This window comes from Schistocerca serialis, chromosome 5 (assembly GCF_023864345.2).
Source record: "Schistocerca serialis cubense isolate TAMUIC-IGC-003099 chromosome 5, iqSchSeri2.2, whole genome shotgun sequence".
NCBI classification, from domain to species: domain Eukaryota; kingdom Metazoa; phylum Arthropoda; class Insecta; order Orthoptera; family Acrididae; genus Schistocerca; species Schistocerca serialis.
In genome coordinates, this window is record NC_064642.1 from 303,495,825 (window position 1) to 303,521,537 (window position 25,713).

At 43.8% G+C, this 25,713-nt stretch overlaps 1 protein-coding gene across 1 annotated transcript in view; it reads right to left on the reverse strand.

Moving 5' to 3' along the window:
* The window catches only part of LOC126481136 (piwi-like protein Siwi), a 127,554-nt gene that overhangs the window by 76,124 nt on the left and 25,717 nt on the right, over positions 1-25,713 (reverse strand). Inside the window, exon 2 of the mRNA XM_050104686.1 lies at positions 14,556-14,796. Coding sequence (XP_049960643.1) covers positions 14,556-14,796 — 241 coding nt within the window. The remainder of the gene's footprint in view (positions 1-14,555; positions 14,797-25,713) is intronic.

Genomic DNA, 25,713 nt, shown 5'->3' on the forward strand with positions numbered 1-25,713 from the left:
ATCCGTCGAGGGATCTAATATAGACCACACCACGAGACGAATTGAAAGTTCGGTGAGCCTCCACCCGGACAGGGAACGTGTACAGGAGTGTGGCTCGAAGTAGTTTCTGTGCCTGAAAGGCATTCTCAGTTTCTAGTAACAAGGTACCATTACGCAACCTCGTACAAGACTTAACAGTACCGGCTATGGCATCTACGCCCTTCTGGATAACGGAAGGGTTGACAGAGGAAAAATCCTTTCCATCCTCAGATCGAGAAATGACGAGGAACTGTGGGGTAGGCGGTAGTACTTTTGTCACTGCGGGCTGGTCATGTTTCCGTTTGTGGGCAGAAGTCGAGAGAGAAGAAGAGAAATCCATTGCGGAGGAATCCCCCATGATTGCCAGCGTCTCCGATGGCGCGCTCCTTCCTTATGGGGACCCTCTCAGAGGGCACTCCCGCCTTAGGTGAATGTTTACACCTCAGGTCATACCTCCCGAGAAACAGACGGAGGGACCAATCGGCATGATCAGAAGGTATCAGCTCAGGCAATCACCCCTCCCTGGGCCTGGCCTTTACCAGGGGGTACGTGCGTGCCTTACTTGTCTACCCAGGGCAGGGAATTACGCGTTACCCCGTCACCGGCTACGCGTGCGAACGCGTGGGTCGGCCTTCAGGCGCGCACAGGGAGGAAGGCAAAAGAAGAAAAAGAGAGAGAGAGAGAGAGAGAGAGAGAGAGAGAGAGAGAGAGAGAGAGAGAGAGAGAGAGAGAGAGGACAGACTGTCTCAAACGCCGAGGCAGAGACCAGAGAAGGCAAGGAGAAGAAGGCAAGGAGAAGAAGGCACGGAGAAGAAGGCACGGAGAAGAAGGCACGGAGAAGAAGGCAAGGAGAAGAAGGCAAAGGAAAGAGTAAGGAAGACACTGAGATGGAGAAGAACAAAGAAAGGAACCAACCAAAGAAGGAAGAAACGAGAAGTGAAAAACCAAAAAGACCACAAATATAGGTCGTGGGACCGTCCGTCTCTGGACACAGGCGCTAACTATCTCCTTGAGGGGGATGGACTCCTTTTAGTCGCCTCTTACGACAGGCAGGAAGACCTCGGGCCTATTCTAACCCCCGGACCCGCAGGGGGGAGTTAGGAGGAGACCAGCTGAGGGACTGCAACAAACTTGTCGGCGTGCTTAACACACTTGACCTACACCTTGAGTTATGATCTGGGATGCAATTTCGTATGACAGCAGGAACAGTCTCTTTGTTGTCTCATGAACCCTGAGTGCAAATTTGTATATCAATCTAGTCATTAGACCTGTTATGCTGCCATTCACGAACAGCATTCCATGGGGTGTTTTCCGACAGGGCAATGCTCACCCACATACCGCTGTTTTAACCTAACATGCAACAGTGTCGAGATGTTGACTTGACCTGCTTGATCACCAGATCTGTCTTCTTTAGCACACATAGGACATCATTGGACAATAACTCCAGTGACATAGAGAAACAACATTCATCATCACTGTATAGGCCAACCAAGTGCAACAAGCATGGAACCCAATCCCACCTGACAACTGGCACCTCTACAATTCAGTTCATGCATGTTTGCATGGTTGCATTCAACATTCTGACAATTACACCAGTTATTAATGTATCAGCACTTGATTTCATATGTGCAATGACTTATGTTGCACTTACATTAATCTGTGATCTTGCAATGTTAATCACTTAAATATGTTACCTAGATAAATGTATTCCTGAAATTTAATTACTGTACATTAATTATTTTTTGGTGTTTTAATTTTTTTCTTCAGTCTATAGATACTGACCAATTTCTTTATCTCTTTGCTTTAGCAAGTTGAAATTTTGTCAGTCTCTCCCATCACAAGATTTATTCCTGCATCAAGAATAACAATTCTCATGCAGGAATGTATCTACTGACGAGAAGATTACTAAATTCTAAGTAACTAAAACAAAGAGAGAATGAAATTGGAGGTCAACACAACATTAAGAATAGATTAAAGTAATGAAAACCGATTATCAATACTAATAGCTTGCTTTAACAAGGTGTATCTGTGTACAAGGAAAACACTCATCAGATATAAATGTTAAAAACACACTTTCCCCTGAGGGAAAATACTTTTATTTGCATGGAAAGTGACAACGTACTATCCCTCAAAGCTGTGCAACTTACTACTCCTTTGAATGGCGAAACTTTTATATACCAGCTTAGAGCTACCCGGCACTTTAGGAAACTAAACCCAGCAAAAAAACTGTTTTGTAAAAATCTTTGATGCACAGCAACATGTACATTGCACATTTTCATATAACAGAACTATAAATATGAATTCCACCAAATACAGCACACTGGTTTCCAAAGCACTGAAATCGAGATTGTACTAAGCAATATGCTTCTGCAAGACAATCACAGCTAAAGTCACATGATCTTACCAGCCAATGACAGCAGATATTCAGAGCATAGGACATGTGATTTTTTTTTTTTTTTTTTTAATCACCGTTTTTGGGTGCAAAACTGCTACGATCATAAGCACCCATTCTGTGGCTTAGTGAAGGGTAAAAAATCGAAATTGGTATCAGCAGCAATGGGAGCGAAACTCAAGGAAGACGGAAACTAAAAGTGGAAGGAAATGTTAGAAAATTGCTATTGAAGGGAGGTTGTTTTCCCCAAAAAGAGCTTCAAGTGACCGATGTCATCTCAGTGACACTGGTAAACTCAAGGACTTGATCGGCTGAGCACGTCATCTGCTAAAAGGAAAGATGTATCAGGCAGCAGCTGTAAATGGGCAAGTAGTGGATTAAAATAGGTGCACTGAAGTAAAAGGTGTTTCACTGTCCACAACTGAAAGCAGTGGTGGCAAAGCGAGGGAGGATTGCCACTTAAAAGATGTAAATGGCTAAAAATACAGCGCCCAATCTGGAGTCTAGTTAAAACTGCCTCCTCTCGACGAGGCCGAGAGGAAGAGGTCCAAGCACAGGGAAGAGGTTTCAGGTCCCATAATTTATTATTGGAAGCGCAGACCATAAAAGAGGAACACGATGACATAAAACACTCTGCAGATCGGCAAAAGGAACCATGTGAACAATGGGCCGGGAGAAAGAAAGAGAGAGAGAGAAGCCTTTGCCACTATATCGGCTGCCTCATTTTTGTGTATACCAACATGCCCTGGGATCCAGAGGAATGCCACAGAGATGCCGCCACCCCCCCCCCCCCCCCCCAAGTGGAACGTGTGGAGACAGTTCTGAATCTAGTGGATCAGAGGGTAGACAGTATAAAGAGCTTTGAGTTGAGAAGAAAGCTGAGCAAATCTGAGCATATAATACACTGTATCCGCTGATGGTGAAGATGTATTGGACAGCCTGGAGAACAGCGTAAAGCTACACAGTAAAAACCAAACACTGGTTGGGAAGCCGAAATCTAATAGGGGTGTTGCGAACAATATAGCCGCTCCTGACACTTAAGGTGGTCTTGGAGTTGTCAGTGTAAATAAATGTGGCATCTTCCATTTGTGCGCATAGAGCAGCAAATGCCCGACGAGAAACTATTGGGGGGGCGGGGGGGGGGGGTTACTATCCTTGGGAAGCTGATAATGGTCACCCGGAGAAGGCAGGTCCAGGGGCGAAGCCAAGGTGGCGTCGTACGCCCACTTGTCAAGAAATTTTTAGGAAATTGGAAGGAAAGGGAATGTAGCAGTTGACGGAAGTGGACTCCCGGTGGCAATAGAGAGGAAGGGCACCCTGCATGCCCTAAATCCAAGGAGGTGCCGAAAGGAAGGGCATGGGTCAGACGAGCAGACACAGAAGACAGATGTTTAACGTATTGACTCAGACAGCGTGCCGATTGGACAGCGGAGGTTCAGCAGTCACAGTGGAAAGGCTCTCCACGGAGCTGGTGCAAAAAGCTCCAGATGGTTAACACAATCCACGGTGGTGGACAGAGTCTAGACGCCGAAGAAAAGACAGCCGTGCAGAGGAGTAAATTATGCTTCCATAGTCCAATTTCAAGCGCACTAAGGCGCAATATAGGCGGAGGAGGACCACTCTGCCCACTCCCCAGAAGGTATCGCTCAGAACACTGGAGGGTGTTGAGAGACCACCCAGCGAGCTGAAAGATATGATACATGGGAAGACTAGCACAGTTTTCTGTCAAACGTTAAGTTCCAGGAATTTGGCAACATCCGTGAATAAAAGGACAACAGGGCCTACATGTAGGCAAGGTGGATAACACTTCAGACAAGGCCAAAAATTTACACAGACGATCTTACTGGGAGAAAACCTGAAGCCTGTTTCGATGCTCCATGAGTGGAGACAATCTATACACCCTTAAAGACATCGTTCAAGAAGGCTGGTCCACTGAGAGCTGTAGAAGATCACAAAATTGACGACAAAGAGCAAGCCTGAGACATCGGAAAGGAGGCAATCCATAATTGGATTTATGGCAAACAGTACAACACTTAGCACGGAGCTCTGGGGCACCCCGTTTTCTTGGGAGAAGGTACGGGACAGAGTAGTGTTCACCAGCACCTTGAATGTGTGCTCTGTGCTTCACAGATGAAAAGGAGTAGCCGGCCTCAAAAGTCCCAAGAGAACAGTGTGCAGAGGATACCTGTCCCCAACAGGTATCTTATGCCATCTCCAGAACAAAAAATATCGCTATCGTTTGGCATTTCCTGAAAAAGTTGTTCAAAATATAAGTGGAGAGAGAAACAAGGTGGTCAACTGCAGAACGATGCTTTCGGAAACCGCACTGGGGAGTGGTTAAAAGGTTGCGGCACTTCAGCCACCAGCCTCAACGGCAATTTACCATATGCTCCAAAACCCTACAAACAATACTCATGAGGGAGATTGGGCAATAGCTGGAGGAGGGATGTTTGTCCTTTCCAGGTATCGGAATAGGATTGACAATAACTTCCCGCCACATTCTGGGAAAGGTACCGTCGACCGAAAGTCGGTCATAAAGGCAAAGGAGCTAGCACACAGACTAGGGTATGATTGATGCAGCGAAATTTGGACGTGGATACCATCCGGTCCTATAGCAGAAAAGCGAGGAGGAGGACAGTGCATGTCTGAGTTCCCGCACAGAAAAACGGCTTATAGCTTTCACGATTTTGAGAGGAGAAAGCAAGAGGTTGCTTTTCCGCTACCCGTTTCTTTGGGAGAAAGGCTGGTGGGTAATTAGAAGAGCTCGAAATCTCAGCAAAGTGTCAACTCATGAGAGAGATTGCAACTGGGTCCTCTAAGGTATCCTGCGCAACAGCTCACAGATCTGGGAATAACTAAGTGTGCCAGATAGCTGTCTGATTTGACTCCGAACAACTGATGAGGGAGTGAAGGTATTAATGGAGCTGGTACAGAAGTCCCAGCTTGTCGTCTTGCTATCGCGTATGATACAATGGCATTGCGCACAAAAATGCTTATAGTGGATTCAGTTGGCCAACGTAGGATGAAGGTGGAAAACACAAAGAGCAAATCTTTGCTTGCATATTGTGTCATGGCATGCCTCGTTCCACCAAGGAACTTGAGAGTGCCGGGGCAAAAGGGAGGTACGGGGTATTGAATATTCCGCAGCTGTAAGAATAACTCCCGTAACACGAGTGACCTGATCGTTGATGCTAGGAAACTGACAGTCATCAGATGTTGCCAGAGAGGAGAAAAGTGTCCAATCGGCTTGGAATAACTTCCGGAGTCTTAGGCGCATAGATGGCAGTCGTGGCTGTAATCTAAGGACATGTGAAAAATCGTCACTTGGGGTGTATCAGCAAGAGCGAACCATTCAAATTGCCAAGCTAGCTGAACAGTACAGAACAAAAGGTCCAAATGAGAACAGGTTGACGTGGAGGCAGACAAAAATCTAGGTTCCCCAGTGTTGAGGCAAGCAAGATCTGCTTGGTGGAAGAGGTCAATCAATAGGGAGCACCTTGGACAAGGACGCAGAGATCCCCAAAGCGAGTGGCGGGTATTGAAGTCGCCAACCAGCAAATAGGGGGGATGGAGCTGACCAAGGAGATCGGCTCTTGCCATTCGAGTGGGTGACGGAATGTATATGGTACAAAGAAGAAGGTGAATCCAGAAAGGGAGAGACATACAGCAACAGCAGCTTGGAAGGAACTCTGTAAGTGGATTGGGTGATAAGGGATAGTATCACGGAGGAAAATCATAAATCTTCCATGTGCCAGAATTTCAGCAACAGAGGAGACATCAAACTGGACTGTTTGGAAATGAGGGAAGACAAAGTGATCTTGGGGACAAAGCTTTGTTTCCTGAAGATAGATGACCAGGAAGTAAGATCATAGTAAGATCGACAGTTCATACCGATTGGAGCGAATTCCGCGGATATTCAGGGTGTATACATGGACAAGGAAAAAAATTCCCAGATTTCCCGGTTAAAAATACACTTTCTCCTGGATGAAAACACACTTTTTCTGTGTTATTAAGAGACAGAATATTTTCCCTTGGAACTGTAAAACTTGTCAATTGTTTGAATGGTTATGTTTTTGTACAAAGGGCTTAGAATTTCCCGGCACTTTAGGAAACTAAACTCATGGACGAAAACTCCTTTTGGAAAGGTTTTTGATGTGCAGCAACATGTACGCTGCATATTTTCGTATTACGAAAGTATAACTTCGAATTTCACCAAACACCGCATGTTACTTTCCGAACCATTGTAATCGAGATTGCAATGCCGCTTTTGTAAGCAAGTCACAGTTCATGTCACGTGATCCCGCCAGCCAATGACAGCGGATATTCAGAACACAGGACACGTGCTATAGCCAGTTAATAGCAACATCACTATTAAGTAGTTCAGATACACATACAGGAAAAGTTAATGTTTTAAATTAATGTACATAGTGTTACTACAACAAAAGCAAAGCTTTCATGTATAATATTGGTCTGTAAGGTTAATAAGCTGCAAGAGAAGCTAAGTTTTCACATATAATGTTGATATTTTTTGCGCGTGTTACACTTTAAGATATATCACACAAATGTGCTCGTAAAAATTTTAGCCGAGTCCAGTGACTTGTCCTCAAAGTTTTCCACAAATAAATTAGCTACCACAAAGGAGAGCGAGCTTCCCGTAGTACTACATCAATTTGCTCATAATAACGACATGAATGTCTGATCTTCTGGGCTCTAAATACTTCTAAATGGCTCGTCATCAAGCACTCTATGACTTAAGAAATTCATTGTACATTCTCGCACATAGTTCAACTTTCGTAAAAGGTAATTTACTTTGAAAGTAACACTTTTCAAACCACCATTCACAATATTTTCCCGCGACCTGTTAGAAACAGGTTCGTTTCAGTAGTCGTCAGAAAGTGCCAGATAACAGGTGCCACCGCACTTCGGAAGCAGCTATGACGCAAGAAGCTCGTATGTTCGTACGTGTAAAACATTAAAAGATCTTATATTATGTCATAAAAGAAAAGAGACATCAGAGGATACTCCAAGAACATCGGAATTTCGTGAACCATACTAAAATGGCACATTGAAAGTGCATACTTGAAGAGCACATTTATATGTCCAAATTCCCAATGAAGTAGACATCGGCCTGACATTAAGCTTTTCAGTGTGGATTTTGGGATGTAAATTTTCTTGGAGTACCAGTACTGTATTAACTCATTTTTGATTCTTTATTAAGGCATAATGCCATATGTGCTAGAAGATGAAAACATGCACTTGAAATGCAGCGAGCAGTTGAAATTAGCCAATAGTGTGGAACTACCGTATTTACTCGAATCTAAGCCGCACTTTTTTTCCTGTTTTTGTAATCCAAAAAACTGCCTGTGGCTTAGAATCTAGTGCAAAGCAAGCGGAAGTTCTGAAAAATGTTGGTAGGTGCCACCACTAACTTCTGCCGTCGAATATATGTAGCGCTACACACGCATGCTTTGTAGGAACAAAGATAAATACTGGCGCCAAAACCTCTGCGTCAGTAAATAAATTTTAAAAAAAGGTGGTAAACGAGCTTTTTTTTCTCCGCTCCGAGTTTCGACCACTACATTTTCGTACATTATCCAACGAAGTAAATACAAACTCCGTATTGATCATCTTCAGATGTAGCAGAAATTCAATGTACTACGAAAATCTGACTGGCAAGACTGTTCGGGATGTTTGTCAACATGGCCAACTCTACGTTCTGAATTTTTTCCTACCTGTGAGAAGAGATGCTTGCTAATAGGAACCTGATGAAGTGTGAGTCACAGGCAGTATTCTCTTCACCATAAGAATAATACGAATATAAACATTTTGCCATGTATTCTTTCGTGTTTGCTGCTATTTAAATCCTGTCTGCCTAATAAACTACGAAGCTAGAGTGAGACAACAGCAAACGCGGAAGAATATACGTATCGTGTCATGTTTATATTTGTATTGCTCTTTTGCCTAGTAGTGATACAGTCAGAAATGAAGCATGGCAACTGACTAGATTTTTAAATCTAAGATTACTCTAATTTCTGTGTAGAATTTGATGTACTAAAGAAGCGGCCGCAAAGATTTTCAAATGGAGAAAAATTTTCACCTAACTCTCGTTCAGAACATGTTCTATCATACGCGGTCTATTATTTGGTTCTTGTTGATCATTATCAAAGAAAGCAGCAGTGTAAGTAACAACAAATAGCAGTCTCTTGCCATTGTTTCGCTAATGAGACGATTCCTCTCTTTTTTTTCTTAATTTTAAGCGGCTTTAGTGTGCACAAAAGCAAGTCATGCCGTGAGCGGCGACAGGCCATAAACACACACTATCAGAATGCGACAAACAATGCATGACACAGTACAGTAATGCATTTTCAGCTTAAAGTGACGTAAACACCTATTACAAAGAAAACGGCACTTATCAGATCAAAGCAAAATAAGCAATCGATTCAAACCAGACGAAGCACGTAAAAAAGGAAAGGTATGCTTATAAATACGAACGGAGTGCCTGATGCATAGCAATGGCTACCTGGTAAAGCTTGACTGCTAAGCTTACGACTTGAACAAACTACTGTAGGTGTATCGTCATTCATTCGAACTAAATTGTGTCTCATATTACAATGGACCAACTTTGTTTCGATTTTGAGGTGTCGCCTAAAACTTTTCTCTCCCCTTGAATTTCGAGTCTCAAATTTCAGGTGCAGCTTAGATTCGGGAATTTTTTTTTTCCCCCCTTTATTTCGGGTCTCATTTTTCAGGTGCGGCTTAGATTCAAGTGCGGCTTAGATTCGAGTAAATACGGTAAACACTTTGTTTCAAACACATTGACTGATTCAGCATAAAAGATTACAAATTTCTTTAGCAAACCGACAAAAATAACTTCATTGTTCTACAAGGTGATTAATGCTTGGCTGTCAGAAAAGTGGAAATAAAATAAAATCTGAAACTAATAACGTATATTAGCCTTCCGTAATTATATGAATGTATTTTAATTCACTTGATAGCTCCCAGCCACAAAAATCCATTTTGCTTTCATTTGACTTGAGAGCAGTAAATGAAGAGGAAACAGCAAAGTCACTAAATGTAAACACGGGTCACGTGGAGACTACACATTTCCCCACTATAAGTCAGACTACTCTGCGCATCAGCCTCGGATTTACGAACTTTCCAAACCGGGACAATACTAAGATAGTAGATAAGAAGCGCAGTAGTATCGAAGGAAATTGACGGAGAACGGAAATGTGAAATAATTTGGGTGAAGGTCACGGTTAAAGCAGGCTCAGACATGGTAATTGGATGTCTCTATAGGCCTCCTAGCCCAGGAGCTGTTGTGGGTGAGCACCTGAAGGATAATTTGGAAAATATTTCGAGTACATTTCCCCACCATGTTATAGTTCTGGGTGGAGATTTTAATTTGCCGGATATCGACTGGGAGACTCAAACGTTCATAACGGGTGGCAGCGACAAAGAATCCAGTGAAATTTTTTTAAGTGCTTTATCTGAAAACTACCTTGAGCAGTTAAACAGAGAACTGACTCGTGGCGATAACATATTAGACAGTCTGGTGACAAACAGCCACGAACTATTCGAAACAGTTAACGCAGAACAGGGAATCAGCGATCATAAAGCGGTTACTGCATCGATGATTTCAGCCATAAATAGAAATATTAAAAAAGGTAGGAAGATTTTTCTGTTTAGCAAAAGTGACAAAAAGCAGATTACAGAGTACCTGACGGCTCAACACAAAAGTTTTGTCTCAAGTACAGATAGTGTTGAGGATCAGTGGACAAAGTTCAAAACCATCGTACAATATGCATCAGATGAGTATGTGTCAAGCAAGATCGTAAGAGATGGAAAAGAGCCACTGTGGTACAACAACAGAGTTAGAAAACTGCTGCGGAAACAAAGGGAACTTCACAGCAAACATCAACATAGCCAAAGCCTTGCAGACAAACAAAAATTACGCGAAGCGAAATGTAGTGTGAGAAGGGCTATGCGAGAGGCGTTCAATGAATTCGAAAGTAAAGTTCTATGTACTGACCTGGCAGAAATTCCTGAAGAAAATTTGGTCGTATGTCAAAGCGGCAGGTGGATCAAAACAAAATGTCCAGACACTCTGAACAAAATGGTACTGAAACAGAGGATGACAGACTAAAGGCTGAAATACTAAATGTCTTTTTCCAAAGCTGTTTCACATAGGAAGACTGCACTGTAGTTGCTTCTCTAGATTGTCGTGCAGATGACAAAATGGTAGATATTGAAATAGACGACAGAGGGATAGAGAAACAATTAAAATCGCTGAAAAGATGAAAGGCTGCTGGACCTGATGGGATACCAGTTCGATTTTACACAGAATACGCGAAGGAACTTGCCCCCTTCTTGCAGCGGTGTACCATAGGTCTCTAGAAGAGCGTAGCGTTCCAAAGGATTGGAAAAGGGCACAGGTCAACCACGTTTTCAAGGAGGGACGTCGAACAGATGTGCAGAACTATAGACCTTTATCTCTAACGTCGATCAGTTGTAGAATTTTGGAACACGTATTATGTTCAAGAGTAATGACTTTTCTGGAGACTAGAAATCTAGTCCGAAATCAGCATGGGTTTCAAAAAGGACGGTCGTGTGAAACCCAGCTCGCGCTATTCATCCACGAGACCCAGAGGGCCACAGACACGGGTTCCCAGGTAGATGCCGTGTTTCTTGACTTCCGCAAGGCGTTCGATACAGTTCCCCACAGTCGTTTAATGAACAAAGTAAGAGTATATGGACTATCAGACCAATTGTGTGATTGGATTGAAGAGTTCCTAGATAACAGAACACAGCATGTCATTCTCAATGGAGAGAAGTCTTCCGAAGTAAGAGTGATTTCAGGTGTGCCGCAGGGGAGTGTCGTAGGACCGTTGCTACTCACAATATACATAAATAACCTTGTGGATGACATCGAAAGTTCACTGAAGCTTCTTGCGGATGATGCTGTGGTATATCAAGAGGTTGTAACAATGGAAAATTGTACTGAAATGCAGGAGGATCTGCAGCAAATTGAGGCATGGTGCAGGGAATGGCAATTGAATCTCAATGTAGACAAGTGTAACATGCTGCGAATGCACAGAAAGAAGGATCCCTTATCATTTAGCTACAATATAGCAGGTCAGCAACTGGAAGCAGTTAATTCCATAAATTATCTGGGAGTACGCATTAGGAGTGATTTAAAATGGAATGATCATATAAAGTTGATCGTCGGTAAAGCAGATGCCAGACAGATTCATTGGAAGAATCCTAAGGAAATGCAAGCCGAAAACAAAGGAAGTAGGTTACAGTACGCTTGTTCGCCCACTGCTCTAATACTGCTCAGCAGTGTGGGATCCGTACCAGACAGGGTTGATAGAAGAGAGAGAAGATCCAACAGAGAGCAGCGCACTTCATTACAGGATCATTTAGAAATCGCGAAAGCGTTACGGAGATGATAGATAAGCTCCAGTGGAAGACTCTGCAGAAGAGACGCTCAGTAGCTCGGTATGGGCTTTTGTTAAAGTTTCGAGAACATACCTTCACTGAGGAGTCAAGCAGTATATTGCTCCCTCCTATGTATATCTCGCGAAGACACCATGAGGATAAAATCAGAGAGATTAGAGCCCACACAGAGGCATACCGACAATCCTCCTTTCCGTGAACAATACGGAACTGGAATAGAAGGGAGAACCGATACGAGGTACTCAAGGTACCCTCCGCCACACACCATCAGGTGGCTTGCGGAGTATGGATGTTGATGTAGATCTAAAAGTAGTAGTACGAGATTTTTATATAAATTTGGAATCATCATATTCTACCCTAATTTGTGTGATGTCCCTGTTTCTTCTCTTTCCTCGTTCTAACAAGCAATCTTGTCATGACTAATTCTGGAACTATTCCTGCCTTTGTCAAAACTTATTCGCCAGTTAACTTCACTAATCCTGCCAGAATCACCAGTTTAGTTATCCCTGATTATACATTTTTATGTTCATACAAACCATTTTCCGCACTACTTCCAGAGTGGAACTTCCGCAGCTGCTAAACGGGGACTGTACAACTGGCCCTTTCTTGTGTGCCAATCTGGCCAAAAATTCGACGAAATTTAATTTTCCTCGATACACAGAGAAGATAATACGTAATCTTTCTTACCTGTTATTCCTGCTAGTCGTTTATTTCCACTATGGTAGTCTGAATCTATGGATTTGCCTAGTAATTATAACAATGCTGACCATTTGCAAACTCAATCAATCACTTAATCAGACAGCGATTGGTGTTCACTCATTCGGCTTTACTCTGCTCAGCTTGTATAGACCGGTACCCTTTTGCCTGCATCATGTACACTATGCTCGCATTCAAAAATCAACTTTTGATTTTTTTTAATTTTTTTACCGTGAGACCAAACTGCTGATGTCATCGGTCCCTAGGCTTACACACTACTTAATCTAACTTACGCTAAGAACAACACATGTACCCATGCCTGAGGGAGGATTCGAACATCCGACATGGCACCCGCGCGAACCGTGACAAGTCGCCCCCAGACCGCACGGTTACCCCGTGCGGCTTATGATTCATTCAGAAATCAACTTCCAAAGTGTGCTCAAAACCTAACAGGGATGCGCATCAAAATCATATGAGTAATCGATAGACCAACATGCAATGAATGCTAGGCACTTCATAAAACTACATTTTTTTCTCATCAAGAATATGAATCTTGAGAGGAACCAGCATGGTCGCCCATACAGTTGATGCAGTGAGAGGATGGGGGTGGACAATCACCCGCATGGGCATCCCTGCCACAAGTAACACATTGGCTGTATTGGAACACGAATGGCTGGTATGATTAAACCTCTGACACCGATAGCAACGCATAGGGTTGGGGATGCAAGAGCGAACTGAAATTATTTCATATCTCGCTTTAATGCTGGATGGAAGTTGCACTCTGTCAAACGTCAAGAAGAGAGTGCGGGTCACTACCAATTCCCTTTAAACCCTTTTCATTACTCTATGTATGGCCGTAACTCCCAGATCAGACAGGTAATTTTGAATGTCCTCATTTGATAATCCATCGAGTGATTTGATATAAACCACCCCGCACAATGGCGAGTTTAACGTATGGACAGGGATGGTGTGTAGCAGTGTAGTTCAAATAAATTTTTGTGCCTGGAGGTCACTGTCCGTTCATAATGATACGGTGTCATTTTGTAACTGGGAACAAGACTTTACAGGACCTGCAATTGCATCAAAGGGGTTTACTGTTGGGAAGTCTTGACCTTCGTTGGACTGAGAAACAACTAGGAACTTCAACACAGAGAAGAATTTTCTGTGGCTGAGACTCATCTAGGTTTCTTTTGTGGGCATAAGTTTTAGAAGTAGAAGAGACCATTGTGAAAGTATCCCCCATGATTACCGGCGTCTCTGATGGCACACTACTTCCTAGTGGAGGCCCTCTCTGAAAGTACTACCGCCTTAAGTTATTATCGACACCTCAGGTCACACCTCCGGAGGAACAGACGGAGGGACCAATCGGCACATTCAGAGTCAAACACTCCACGATTCGAGAAATTCATCGCGCATTTTCACAGGTAACAATTCATCTTGCATTAAAGGAAATTTACTTTGAAACTAACACTTTTTAAACCACCATTCACAATATTTTCCCACAACCTGTTAGAAATGTAGACAGCTGTGATGTCTTACTCATCGAAAGCAGTTTGTTGTTACAAAGTATTGTGCGGTCTTCATCCTAAAGATTTTGACACACTTTGCTGTTGGCAGATGCTTGTATGTCCACTGTGGCTTGTAGTAGTACATGGTCCATTTTCTTTACAACTGAAGTTTTATTTAGGTGTTATTCTCTCGTTTATGTCTTTATTGCTGCAGTATTAGTCCGCAGCAGCAAGCTGAAGTGAAAGTCTTGGTTAGAGTATCACTTCTTACCAGACAAAATAATGAAAATTTGACTGAAAATCAAAACAATGTAAAATTCATGTAATTCTAAAAAGTTCCCCGCCGAAGAAATTCCCACATTTTACTGGATTTACCACATGTCCTGGGGCATATACATCCTGGAGGAAGAGAAAAACACCTGAAATCAAACCATTTACAGTACAGTTCAATAATAGACAGGAGGCATCGATATTCTACTTACTCCAGTTTCAGGGGGAGTGAATGTCTCAGGTGGCTGCACAGGGCCTTCCCCAGGGCGCCTAGCATGCATGGTTGCAGCAGCTCTAGCCGCTCTACCAATACCAGGCTGAGAAGGTGCTGGTTGTGGAGGCCCTTCACCTGGGCCACGTGCCTGCTGCATCCTTCCCACACCTCCTTCTTGTGGCTGTGTCTGGCCCCTTGCCCTTCCTCGGGCCCTTCCACGTCTCCCAGTACCTTCCATCCTGAGGAAAGTATATATTCACTATTTTAAGCACAAAATTATGTTTAAGTAACACAAATATCAGTTATGAAATATAACTGTAAAAACTCATTCATTACTGTCAGACATCAATACTATGTCATAAAAAACACTGAAACCTTTTTCAGTCCACAGATATGTGGTGTTAAAATGTTTATATCTACAAACATCTAATGTGAGAGTAAAACTAACATTTAAAAGCATTTGGCCCAAACCTCACCGAATTGGCCTTCAGATCTGAATCAATGAACTTTTCACGTTGTTCATTGGCCAACAGGTGGTGGCAAATACCTTTTTGTCACACACACACACACACACACACACACACACACACACACACACACACACACACACTAAAATTAGAAAGATCAAATGCACATTAAAATGTTTGGAATCCATTCCATGCCACGTGGTCTCAACATTCCTGCAAAACCATCATGGATTTTGATGAAATTTTGTACAAACATTCGCATATGTTCCCAATTAATGTAAATTAAGTTTCACAATCACTAATTCAATACCTTCAGAGACATAGTCATTTGTTAGACACCATAACACAGCTACCAACAGGACACCCTTGAGTTTTCAGGAAATTTGAGACATGATAGCTGTGGTAATTTTTCTTAAAAGAGACAAAACTTATCTATCTTCTACAACTTTTTGCCCTCTCTTAATCAAAATAATGAAGTTTTGTCGAGCAATTTTCAAATGGATAATATGAAGCAAAGTTGGCCAAAAAAGTAAATTGTTTAGCTTTTTATATCTATAGAAATAACTGCCAGGTAAACCTGAAACATTGCACGTAATAACTTACCAATACAAGCCCTTACAATATAAAATTTCTAGCACACTGGACTCTTGTTCGGCAGGACGACGGTTCAAACCTGCCTCCGGCCATCCTGATTTAGGTTTTCCATCACTTTCCTAAATCACTTCAGGCAAATATTGGGATAGTTCCTTAGAAAGAACATGGCCAACTTCCTTACCCATCCTTCCCTAACCCAATTGGACCAATGACCTCACTGTTTTATCCCCTCCCTCAAATCAACCAATCTACTAATATAAAATTTCATTCTACTACCAGCTTTCCAATAGTTTACAAACTGAGGGCAAAGTTGAAGATTTTCTACAAATCACCAATGGTCCACTTTTACACGAAGTCTTCTGTAAAATCTTTTAAAAACTTTTCACAAGAAAGACTATGTTCTAAAGAACCTAGAAACTAGATTTGGTTTTGCAATGTGGGCATATAAGGCCATACAAAATGACAAGTTTGAGGTGCATTGAAAATGGGATCTTATTCCATTGGTACTCAAATCTGACATCTTTTCTTGTGTTCTACAATTGTTTTGTACTACCTGTGGAAGGCAATGTCAAAAGTCTTGATGACTAGGAGGGAGGTAAAGTCCAAATAACTAATAACTTAAAAAAAGAAATGGGGGTATATTGTCACAACTCAGTGACATTTTTTCAGTCTGTTTTTCTGCTATAGCTTCACAATCAAACTGGTAATAAACTTCACAATAAATTTCTGTACTACCAAGATTGTGGCGAACATAGTAGTAAAATTATTGCGTAACAGCTGCAGCACACGTCATGTAAATAGCCTTCAAGTTTTACACTACTGTTACATTGGGGTCATTCCACGTCAAATCAACAAATGAAACCATCGTTTTCAACCTTACCCTCTTGGATTTAAATGATATTAAGTATGCCTATAGTACTCATAAATAGTACCATAAATTAATTTTTTCACATTTTCCTGATAAAAAGTTTCAGAGTAATGGACTTTGAACAGTTGAAAAGATGACAAATTTTTGACTCGCGGACCAATGGTGTTTTCTTTGTAAATCGTGTTCTAATTAAGCTAGAACAATAAAATTTACTTCATTGGAAAGCTCTTTTAGAGCGCTTTTATATGATACCAATACAGGGAAACATTCCACGTGGGAAAATATATCTAAAAACAAAGAAGCTGTAACTTACCAAACGAAAGTGTTGGTATGTTGATAGAGACAATAAAAATAAAAAACACACACACAAATTTCAAGCTTTCGCAACCCAAGGTTGCTTCATCAGGAAAGAGGGAAGGAGAGGGAAAGACGAAAGGATGTGTGTTTTAAGGAAGAGGGTAAGGAGTCATTCCAATTCCAGGAGTAGAAAGACTTACCGTAGGGGGGAAAAAAGGACAGGTACACACACACACACACACACACACACACACACACACACACACACACACAGATTATATATAAAAAAAAACAAAGATGATGTGACCTACCAAATGAAAGTGCTGGCAGGTCGACAGACACACAAACAAACACATACACACACACAAAATTCAAGCTTTCGCAACAAACTGTTGCCTCATCAGTCTTGCCTTCTTTCCTGATGAGGCAACAGTTTGTTGCGAAAGCTTGAATTTTGTGTGTATGTTTGTGTTTGTTTGTGTGTCTGTCGACCTGCCAGCACTTTCATTTGGTAGGTCACATCATCTTTGTTTTTAGATATATATTTCCTACGTGGAATGTTTCCCTCTATATATATATATATATATATATATATTAGGAAAACATTCCACGCGGGAAAAATATATGTGTGTCTGTGTATGTGTGAATGGATGTGTGTGCGCGCGAGCGCGAGCGAATACCTGTCCATTTTCCCCCCTAAGGTAAGTCTTTCCGCTCCCGGGACTGGAATGACTCCTTACTCTCTCCCTTAAAGCCCACATCCTTTCGTCTTTCCCTCTCCTTCCCTCTTTTCCGACGAAGCAACCATTGGTTGCGAAAGCTAGAATTTTGTGTGTATGTATGTGTTTGTGTTTCTATCGACCTGCCAGCGCTTTCGTATGGTAAGTCACATCGTGTGTGTGTGTGTGTCTCTCTCTCTCTCTCTCTCTCTCTCTCTCTCTCTCTATATATATATATATATATATATATATATATATAAAAACAAAGATGATGTGACTTACCAAATGAAAGTGCTGGCAGGTTGACAGACACACAAACAAACACAAACATACACACAAAATTCAAGCTTTCGCAACAAACTGTTGCCTCATCAGGAAAGAGGGAAGGAGAGGGAAAAGACAAAAGGATGTGGGTTTTAAGGGAGAGGGTAAGGAGTCATTCAAATCCCGGGAGCGGAAAGACTTACCTTAGGGGGAAAAAAGGAACGGGTATACACTCGCGCGCCCACACACACATATCCATCCACACATATACAGACACAAGCAGACATATTTAAAGACAAAGAGTTTGGGCAGAGATGTCAGTTGAGGCAGAAGTGCAGAGGCAAAGATGTTGTTGAATGACAGGTGAGGTATGAGTGGCGGCAACTTGAAATTAGCGGAGATTGAGGCCTGGTGGATAACGGGAAGAGAGGATATATTGAAGAGCAAGTTCCCATCTCCGGAGTTCGGAAAGGTTGGTGTTAGTGGGAAGTATCCAGATAACCCGGACGGTGTAACACTGTGCCAAGATGTGCTGGCCGTGCACCAAGGCATGTTTAGCCACAGGGTGATCCTCATTACCAACAAACACTGTCTGCCTGTGTCCATTCATGCGATTGGACAGTTTGTTGCTGGTCATTCCCACATAGAATGCGTCACAGTGTAGGCAGGTCAGTTGGTAGATCACGTGGGTGCTTTCACACGTGGCTCTGCCTTTGATCGTGTACACCTTCCGGGTTACAGGACGGCAGTAACTGGTGGTGGGAGGGTGCATGGGACAGGTTTTACACCAGGGGCGGTTACAAGGGTAGGAGCCAGAGGGTAGGGAAGGTCGTTTGGGGATTTCATAGGGATGAACTAAGAGGTTACGAAGGTTAGGTGGACGCCGGAAAGGCACTCTTGGTGGAGTGGGGAGGATTTCATGAAGGATGGATCTCATTTCAGAGCAGGATTTGAGGAAGTCTTATCCCTGCTGGAGAGCCACATTCAGAATCTGATCCAGTCCCAGAAAGTATCCTGTCACAAGTGGGGCACTTTTGTGGTTCTTCTGTGGGAGGTTCTGGGTTTGAGAGGATGAGGAAGTGGCTCTGGTTATTTGCTTCTGTACCAGGTCGGGAGGGTAGTTGCGGGATGCGAAAGCTGTTGTCAGGTTGTTGGTGTAATGCTTCAGCGATTCCGGACTGGAGCAGATTCGCTTGCCACGAAGACCTAGGCTGTAGCAAAGGGACCGTTTGATGTGGAATGGGTGGCAGCTGTCGTAATGGAGGTACTGTGGCTTGTTGGTGGGTTTGATGTGGACGGACGTGTGAAGCTGGCCATTGGTCAGGTGGAGGTCAACATCAAGGAAAGTGGCATGGGATTTGGAGTAGGACCAGGTGAATATGATGGAACCAAAGGAGTTGAGGTTGGAGAGGAAATTCTGGAGTTGTTCTTCACTGTGAGTCCAGATCACGAAGATGTCATCAATAAATCTGTACCAAACTTTGGGTTCGCAGGCTTGGGTAACCAAGAAGGCTTCCTCTAAGTGACCCATGAATAGGTTGACGTACGAAGGGGCCATCCTGGTACCCATGGCTGCTTCCTTTAATTGTTGGTATGTCTGGCCTTCAAAAGTGAAGAAGTTGTGGGTCAGAATGAAGCTGGCTAAGGTAATGAGGAAAGAGGTTTTAGGTAGGGTGGCAGGTGATCGGCGTGAAAGGAAGTGCTCCATCGCAGCGAGGCCTGGACGTGCGGGATATTTGTGTGTAAGGAAGTGGCATCAATGGTTACAAGGATGGTTTCTGGGGATAACGGATTGGGTAAGGATTCCAGGCGTTCGAGAAAGTGGTTGGTGTCTTTGATGAAGGATGGGAGACTGCACATAATGGGTTGAAGGTGTTGATCTACGTAGGCAGAGATACGTTCTGTGGGGACTTGGTAACCAGCTACAATGGGGCGGCCGGGATGATTGGGTTTGTGAATTTTAGGAAGAAGGTAGAAGGTAGGGGTGCGGGGTGTCGGTGGGGTCAGGAGGTTGATGGAGTCAGGTGAAAGGTTCTGAGGATTCCTTGAAGCTCCGCCTGGACATCAGGAATGGGATTACCTTGGCAAACTTTGTATGTGGTGTTGTCTGAAAGCTGACGCAGTCCCTCAGCCACATACTCCCGACGATCAAGTACCACGGTCGTGGAACCCTTGTCCGCCGGAAGAATTACGATGGACCGGTCAGCCTTCAGATCACGGATAGCCTGGGCTTCAGCAGTGGTAATGTTGGGAGTAGGATTAAGGTTTTTTAAGAAGGATTGAGAGGCAAGGCTGTAAGTCAGAAATTCCTGGAAGGTTTGGAGAGGGTGATTTTGAGGAAGAGGAGGTGGGTCCCGCTGTGACGGAGGACGGAACTGTTCCAGGCAGGGTTCAATTTGGATAGTGTCTTGGGGAGTTGGATCATTAGGGGTAGGATTAGGATCATTTTTCTTCGTGGCAAAGTGATACTTCCAGTAGGACAACCAGAGCTACTTCCTCATCCTCTCAAACCCAGAACCTCCCACAGAAGAACCACAAAAGTGCCCCACATTCGCATGAATGGATACAGGCAGACAGTGTTTGTTGGTAATGAGGATCACCCTGTGGCTAAACATGCCTTGGTGCACGGCCAGCACATCTTGGCACAGTGTTACACCGTCCGGGTTATCTGGATACTTCCCACTAACACCAACCTTTCCGAACTCCGGAGATGGGAACTTGCTCTTCAATATATCCTCTCTTCCCGTTATCCACCAGGCCTCAATCTCCGCTAATTTCAAGTTGCCGCCACTCATACCTCACCTGTCATTCAACAACATCTTTGCCTCTGCACTTCTGCCTCAACTGACATCTCTGCCCAAGCTCTTTGTCTTTAAATATGTCTGCTTGTGTCTGTATATGTGTGGATGGATACGTGTGTGTGTGTGTGTGTGTGTGTGTGTGTGCGCGCGCGCGCGCGCATACCCGTCCCTTTTTCCCCCCCTAAGGTAAGTCTTTCCACTCCCGGGATTGGAATGACTCCTTACCCTCTCCCTTAAAACCCACATCCTTTTGTCTTTTCCCTCTCCTTCCCTCTTTCCTGATGAGGCAACAGTTTGTTGCGAAAGCTTGAATTTTGTGTGTATGTTTGTGTGTCTGTCAACCTGCCAGCACTTTCATTTGGTAAGTCACATCATCTTTGTTTTTAGATATATTTTTCCTACGTGGAATGTTTCCCTCTATTATAACCATATATATATATATATATATATATATATATATATATATATATATATATATATATATATATATATATATATATCCGCACATATACAGACACAAGCAGACATAGTAAAGGTAAAGAGTTTGGGCAGAGACATCAGTCGAGGCGGAAGTACAGAGGCAATGATGTTGAATGACAGGTGAGGTATGAGCAGCGGCAACTTGAAATTAGCGGAGGTTGAGGCCTGGTGGGTAACGGGAAGAGAGGATATACTGAAGCGCAAGTTCTCATCTCCAGAGTTCTGATCGGTTGGTGTTAGTGGGAAGTATCCAGATAACATGGATGGTGTAACACTGTGCCAAGATGTGCTGAACGTGCACCAAGGCAGTTTGGCCACAGGGTGATCCTCATTACCAACAAACACTGTCTGCCTGTGTCCATTCACGTGAATGGGCAGTTTGTTGCTGGTCGTTCCCACGTGGTGGTGGTGGTGGTGGTGGTGGTGGTGGTGGGAGGGTGCATGGGACAGGTTTTACACCGGGGGCGGCTACAAGGGTAGGAGCCAGAGGGTAGGGAAGGTGGTTTGGGGATTTCATAGGGATGAACCAAGAGGTTACGAAGGTTAGGTGGACAGCAGAAACACACTCTTGGTGGAGTGGGGAGGATTTCATGAAGGATGGATCTCATTTCAGGGTGGGATTTGATGAAGTCGTATCCCTGCTGAAGAGCCACATTCAGAGTCTGATCCAGTCCCAGAAAGTATCCTGTCGCAAGTGGGGCACTTTTGGGAGGTTCTGGGTTTGAGGGAATGAGGAGGTGGCTCTGGTTATTTCTTTCTGTACCAGGTCGGGAGGGTAGTTGCGGGATGCGAAAGCTGTTTTCAGGTTGTTGGTGTAATGGTTCAGGGATTCAGGGTTGCCAAGCTTGAATTTTGTGTGTGTGTTTGTGTTTGTTCGTGTCTCTATCAACATACCAACACTTTCGTTTGGTAAGTTACATAATCTATGTTCTTAGATATATTTTTCCCACATTGAATGTTTCCCTCTATTATATTCATATCATTAATATGAACCCAACACGTACGTTTGTTATTGTCACTGTTGCATTTCAAAATCTTTTCTGTCATCTTACTTTCTCTTTCTGTTTGTGCAAGTAGTTTCACTTTGTATTCACCTTCTCCTTTTCACCGTAATCGACCATACAATTTTATCCTGTCTATATATACTCAATAATATGTAACCCACTTCCAAACCATAACCAAAAAATTTTTTTCCGCTTTCAACACTGCCGCTGCTATAAAATCCACCGTTCCCAGTTCACAAACAGTTCTTTTCACCTATTAAACAACCATTTCGGCTAGTTCTAACAACTTTCGCTTTATTTCCATTTCTGTTTTTCCCACATCATCGATCATTTTAGCCGCTCCCCACAGGTTTTAACGTCATTATTTCTTCGTCAGACAATTGTCAGCCTCATTTTCATTATCTGCCACCACAAAACCGCTCTCCTTTTAATATATTTACACGCAGTTTTTTTGGAATTTTCCCAAATTTCTCCACCTTTTACGTGTTTTGGCGGCAACACAACTACCTAACCTTTGTGCACATCATTGTTTACCAACCCAAGTTCACCACAGGATCAACATAGCTCAGCTTTAACCTACACTTTTTCGACTTTTTTCACACCAGATCTCCAGTTGCTCTCCAGTTCACCTTTATCTCTCCCCATATATTATTATTTTCATTTTCATTTCAGCCTCATGTTACACTTAATACCATGCCACCCTCACAACATCCCCACAACGACCCCATTAAGTTTTATTTACATTCCCTCCACAAACATGCCTTCGCCCTAGCCAGATTACGCTCCCATATTTTATTTACTCAGGCTTGTCTGACATTTGTCATTACCCCCAAAGGCCTCACACTTAAAGTTCCCATCTCTGGCTGCAACCCTTCCTTCCATCAGTCCCTCCCTATACCAGTTCCAAACTGAACAATCCATTGCCCTCACCCGCCTAATCCTTCACCTACACATCAACTCAGCCAATGAACACACCCGTCAACTCCTATCCTTAATAAAAGTCCTCAATCTTTCCTCTCCCACATCCACACCGGCTCTTCAGAGCATCCTCCTACAGGCCAACCACGAATTAGAACAGCATGCCGCCCTTCACCTCAAAAAACTATCCAATCTCCTGGTTTCCCACCTCCAGAAAGGCAACTCACTCACCTTCCACAACCTTTCCAGCAAACCTCAACTTCCTCTCATCGCACACAGACCCCGTCTCTACAATCTACTCAATCTCCCACTTCCAGCTCCACTCCCTCCAAAACCTCAAAATTCCAATCAACACAATCTGGCACCACAACACCCTAATTCAGTAGTTAACCTTTCCTCCAAACCTCTCTCCCAATCCGAAACCACTGTCCTATCCAAAGGCCTCACCTTCAGCCCCACTCCCAGATTCAACCAAACAGCCCTCGTCAAAGATTTACAGTCCTACACTCACACTCTCTGCTGGAAATATCACTTTGCCACGAAGAAAAATGATCCTAATCCCACTCCTAATGATCCAACTCCCCAAGACACTATCCAAATTGAACCCTGCCTGGAACAGTTCCGTCCTCCGTCACAGCGGGACCCACCTCCTCTTCCTCAAAATCACCCTCTCCAAACCTTCCAGGAATTTCTCACTTCCAACCTTGCCTCTCAATCCTTCTTGAAAAACCTTAATCCTACTCCCAACATCACCACTGCTGCCCAGGCTATCCATGATCTGAAGGCTGAACGATCCATCGTCATTCTTCCAGTGGACAAGGGTTCCACGACCGTGGTACTTGATAATGGGAGTATGTGGCTGAGGGACTGCGTCAGCTTTCAGACAACACTACACACAAAGTTTACCAAGGTAATCCCATTCCTGATTCAAGGAATCCTCAGAACCTTAGGCCCCCTACAAAACCTTTCACCTTACTATCAATCTCCTGACGCCACCGACATCCCACACCCCTACCTTCTACCTACTTCCTAAAAGTCACAAACCCAATCATCCCGGCCGCCCCATTGTAGCTGGTTACCAAGGCCCCACACAACATCTCTGCCTACGTAGATCAACATCTTCAACCCATTACATGCAGTCTCCCATCCTTCATCAAAGACACCTACCACTTTCTCGAATGCCTGGAATCCTTACCCAATCTGTTGCCCCCAGAAACCATCCTTCTAACCATTGATGCCACTTCCTTATACACAAATATTCCACACGTCCAGGGCCTCGCTGCGATGGAGCACTTCCTTTCACGCCGATCACCTGCTACCCTACCTAAAACCTCTTTCCTCATTACCTTAGCCAGCTTCATTCTGACCCACAACTTCACTTTTGAAGGCCAGACATACCAACAATTAAAGGGAACAGCCATGGGTACCAGGATGGCCCCCCTCATACGCCAACCTATTTATGGGTCACTTAGAGGAAGCCTTCTTGGTTACCCAAGCCTGCCAACCCAAAGTTTGGTACAGATTTATTGATGACATCTTCATGATCTGGACTCACAGTGAAGAAGAACTCCAGAATTTCCTCTCCAATCTCAACTCCTTTGGTTCCATCAGATTCACCTGGCCCTACTCCCAATCCCATGCCACTTTCCTTGACGTTAACCTCCATCTGTCCAAAGGCCAGCTTCACACATCCGTCCACATCACACCCACCAACAAGCAACAGTACCTACATTATGACAGCTGCCACCTATTCCATATCAAACGGTCCCTTCCATACAGCCTAGGTCTTCGTGGCAAACGATTCTGCTCCTGTCCTGAATCCCTGAACCATTACAACAGCTTTCGCATCCCGCAACTACCCTCCCGACCTGGTACAGAAGCAAATAACCAGAGCCACTTCCTCATCCCCTCAAACCCAGCATCTCCCACAGAAGAACCCCAAAAGTGCCCCACTTGTGACAGGATACTTTCCGGGACTGGATCAGATTCTGAATGTGGCTCTCCAGCAGGGATACGACTTCCTCAAATCCTGCCCTGAAATGAGATCCATCCTTCATGAAATCCTCCCCACTCCACCAAGAGTGTCTTTCTGCCGTCCACCTAACCTTCGTAACCTCTTGGTTCATCCCTATGAAATCCCCAAACCACCTTCCCTACCCTCTGGCTCCTACCCTTGTAACCACCCCCCGGCGTAAAACCTGTCATGCACCCTCCCACCACCATCTACCGCAGTCCTGTAACCCGGAAGGTGTACACGATCAAAGGCAGAGCCACATGTGAAAGCAACCAGGTGATTTACCAACTGACCTGCCTACACTGTGACGCATTCTATGTGGGAATGACCAGCAACAAACTGTCCATTCGCATGAATGGACACAGGCAGACAGTGTTTGTTGGTAATGAGGATCACCCTGTGGCCAAACTGCCTTTGTGCACGGCCAGCACATCTTGGCACAGTGTTACGCCGTCTGCGTTATCTGGATAGTTCCCACTAACAACAACCTATCATAACTCAGGAGATGGGAACTTGCCCTTCAATATATCCTCTTTTCCTGTCACCCACCAGGCCTCAACCTCCGCTAATTTCAAGTTGCCGCCGCTCATACCTCATCTGTCATTCAACAACATCTTTGCCTCTGTACTTCCGCCTCGACTGACATCTCTGCCCAAACTCTTTACCTTTACTATGTCTGCTTGTGTCTGTATATGTGCGGATGGGATGGATATGTGTGTGTGTGTGTGTG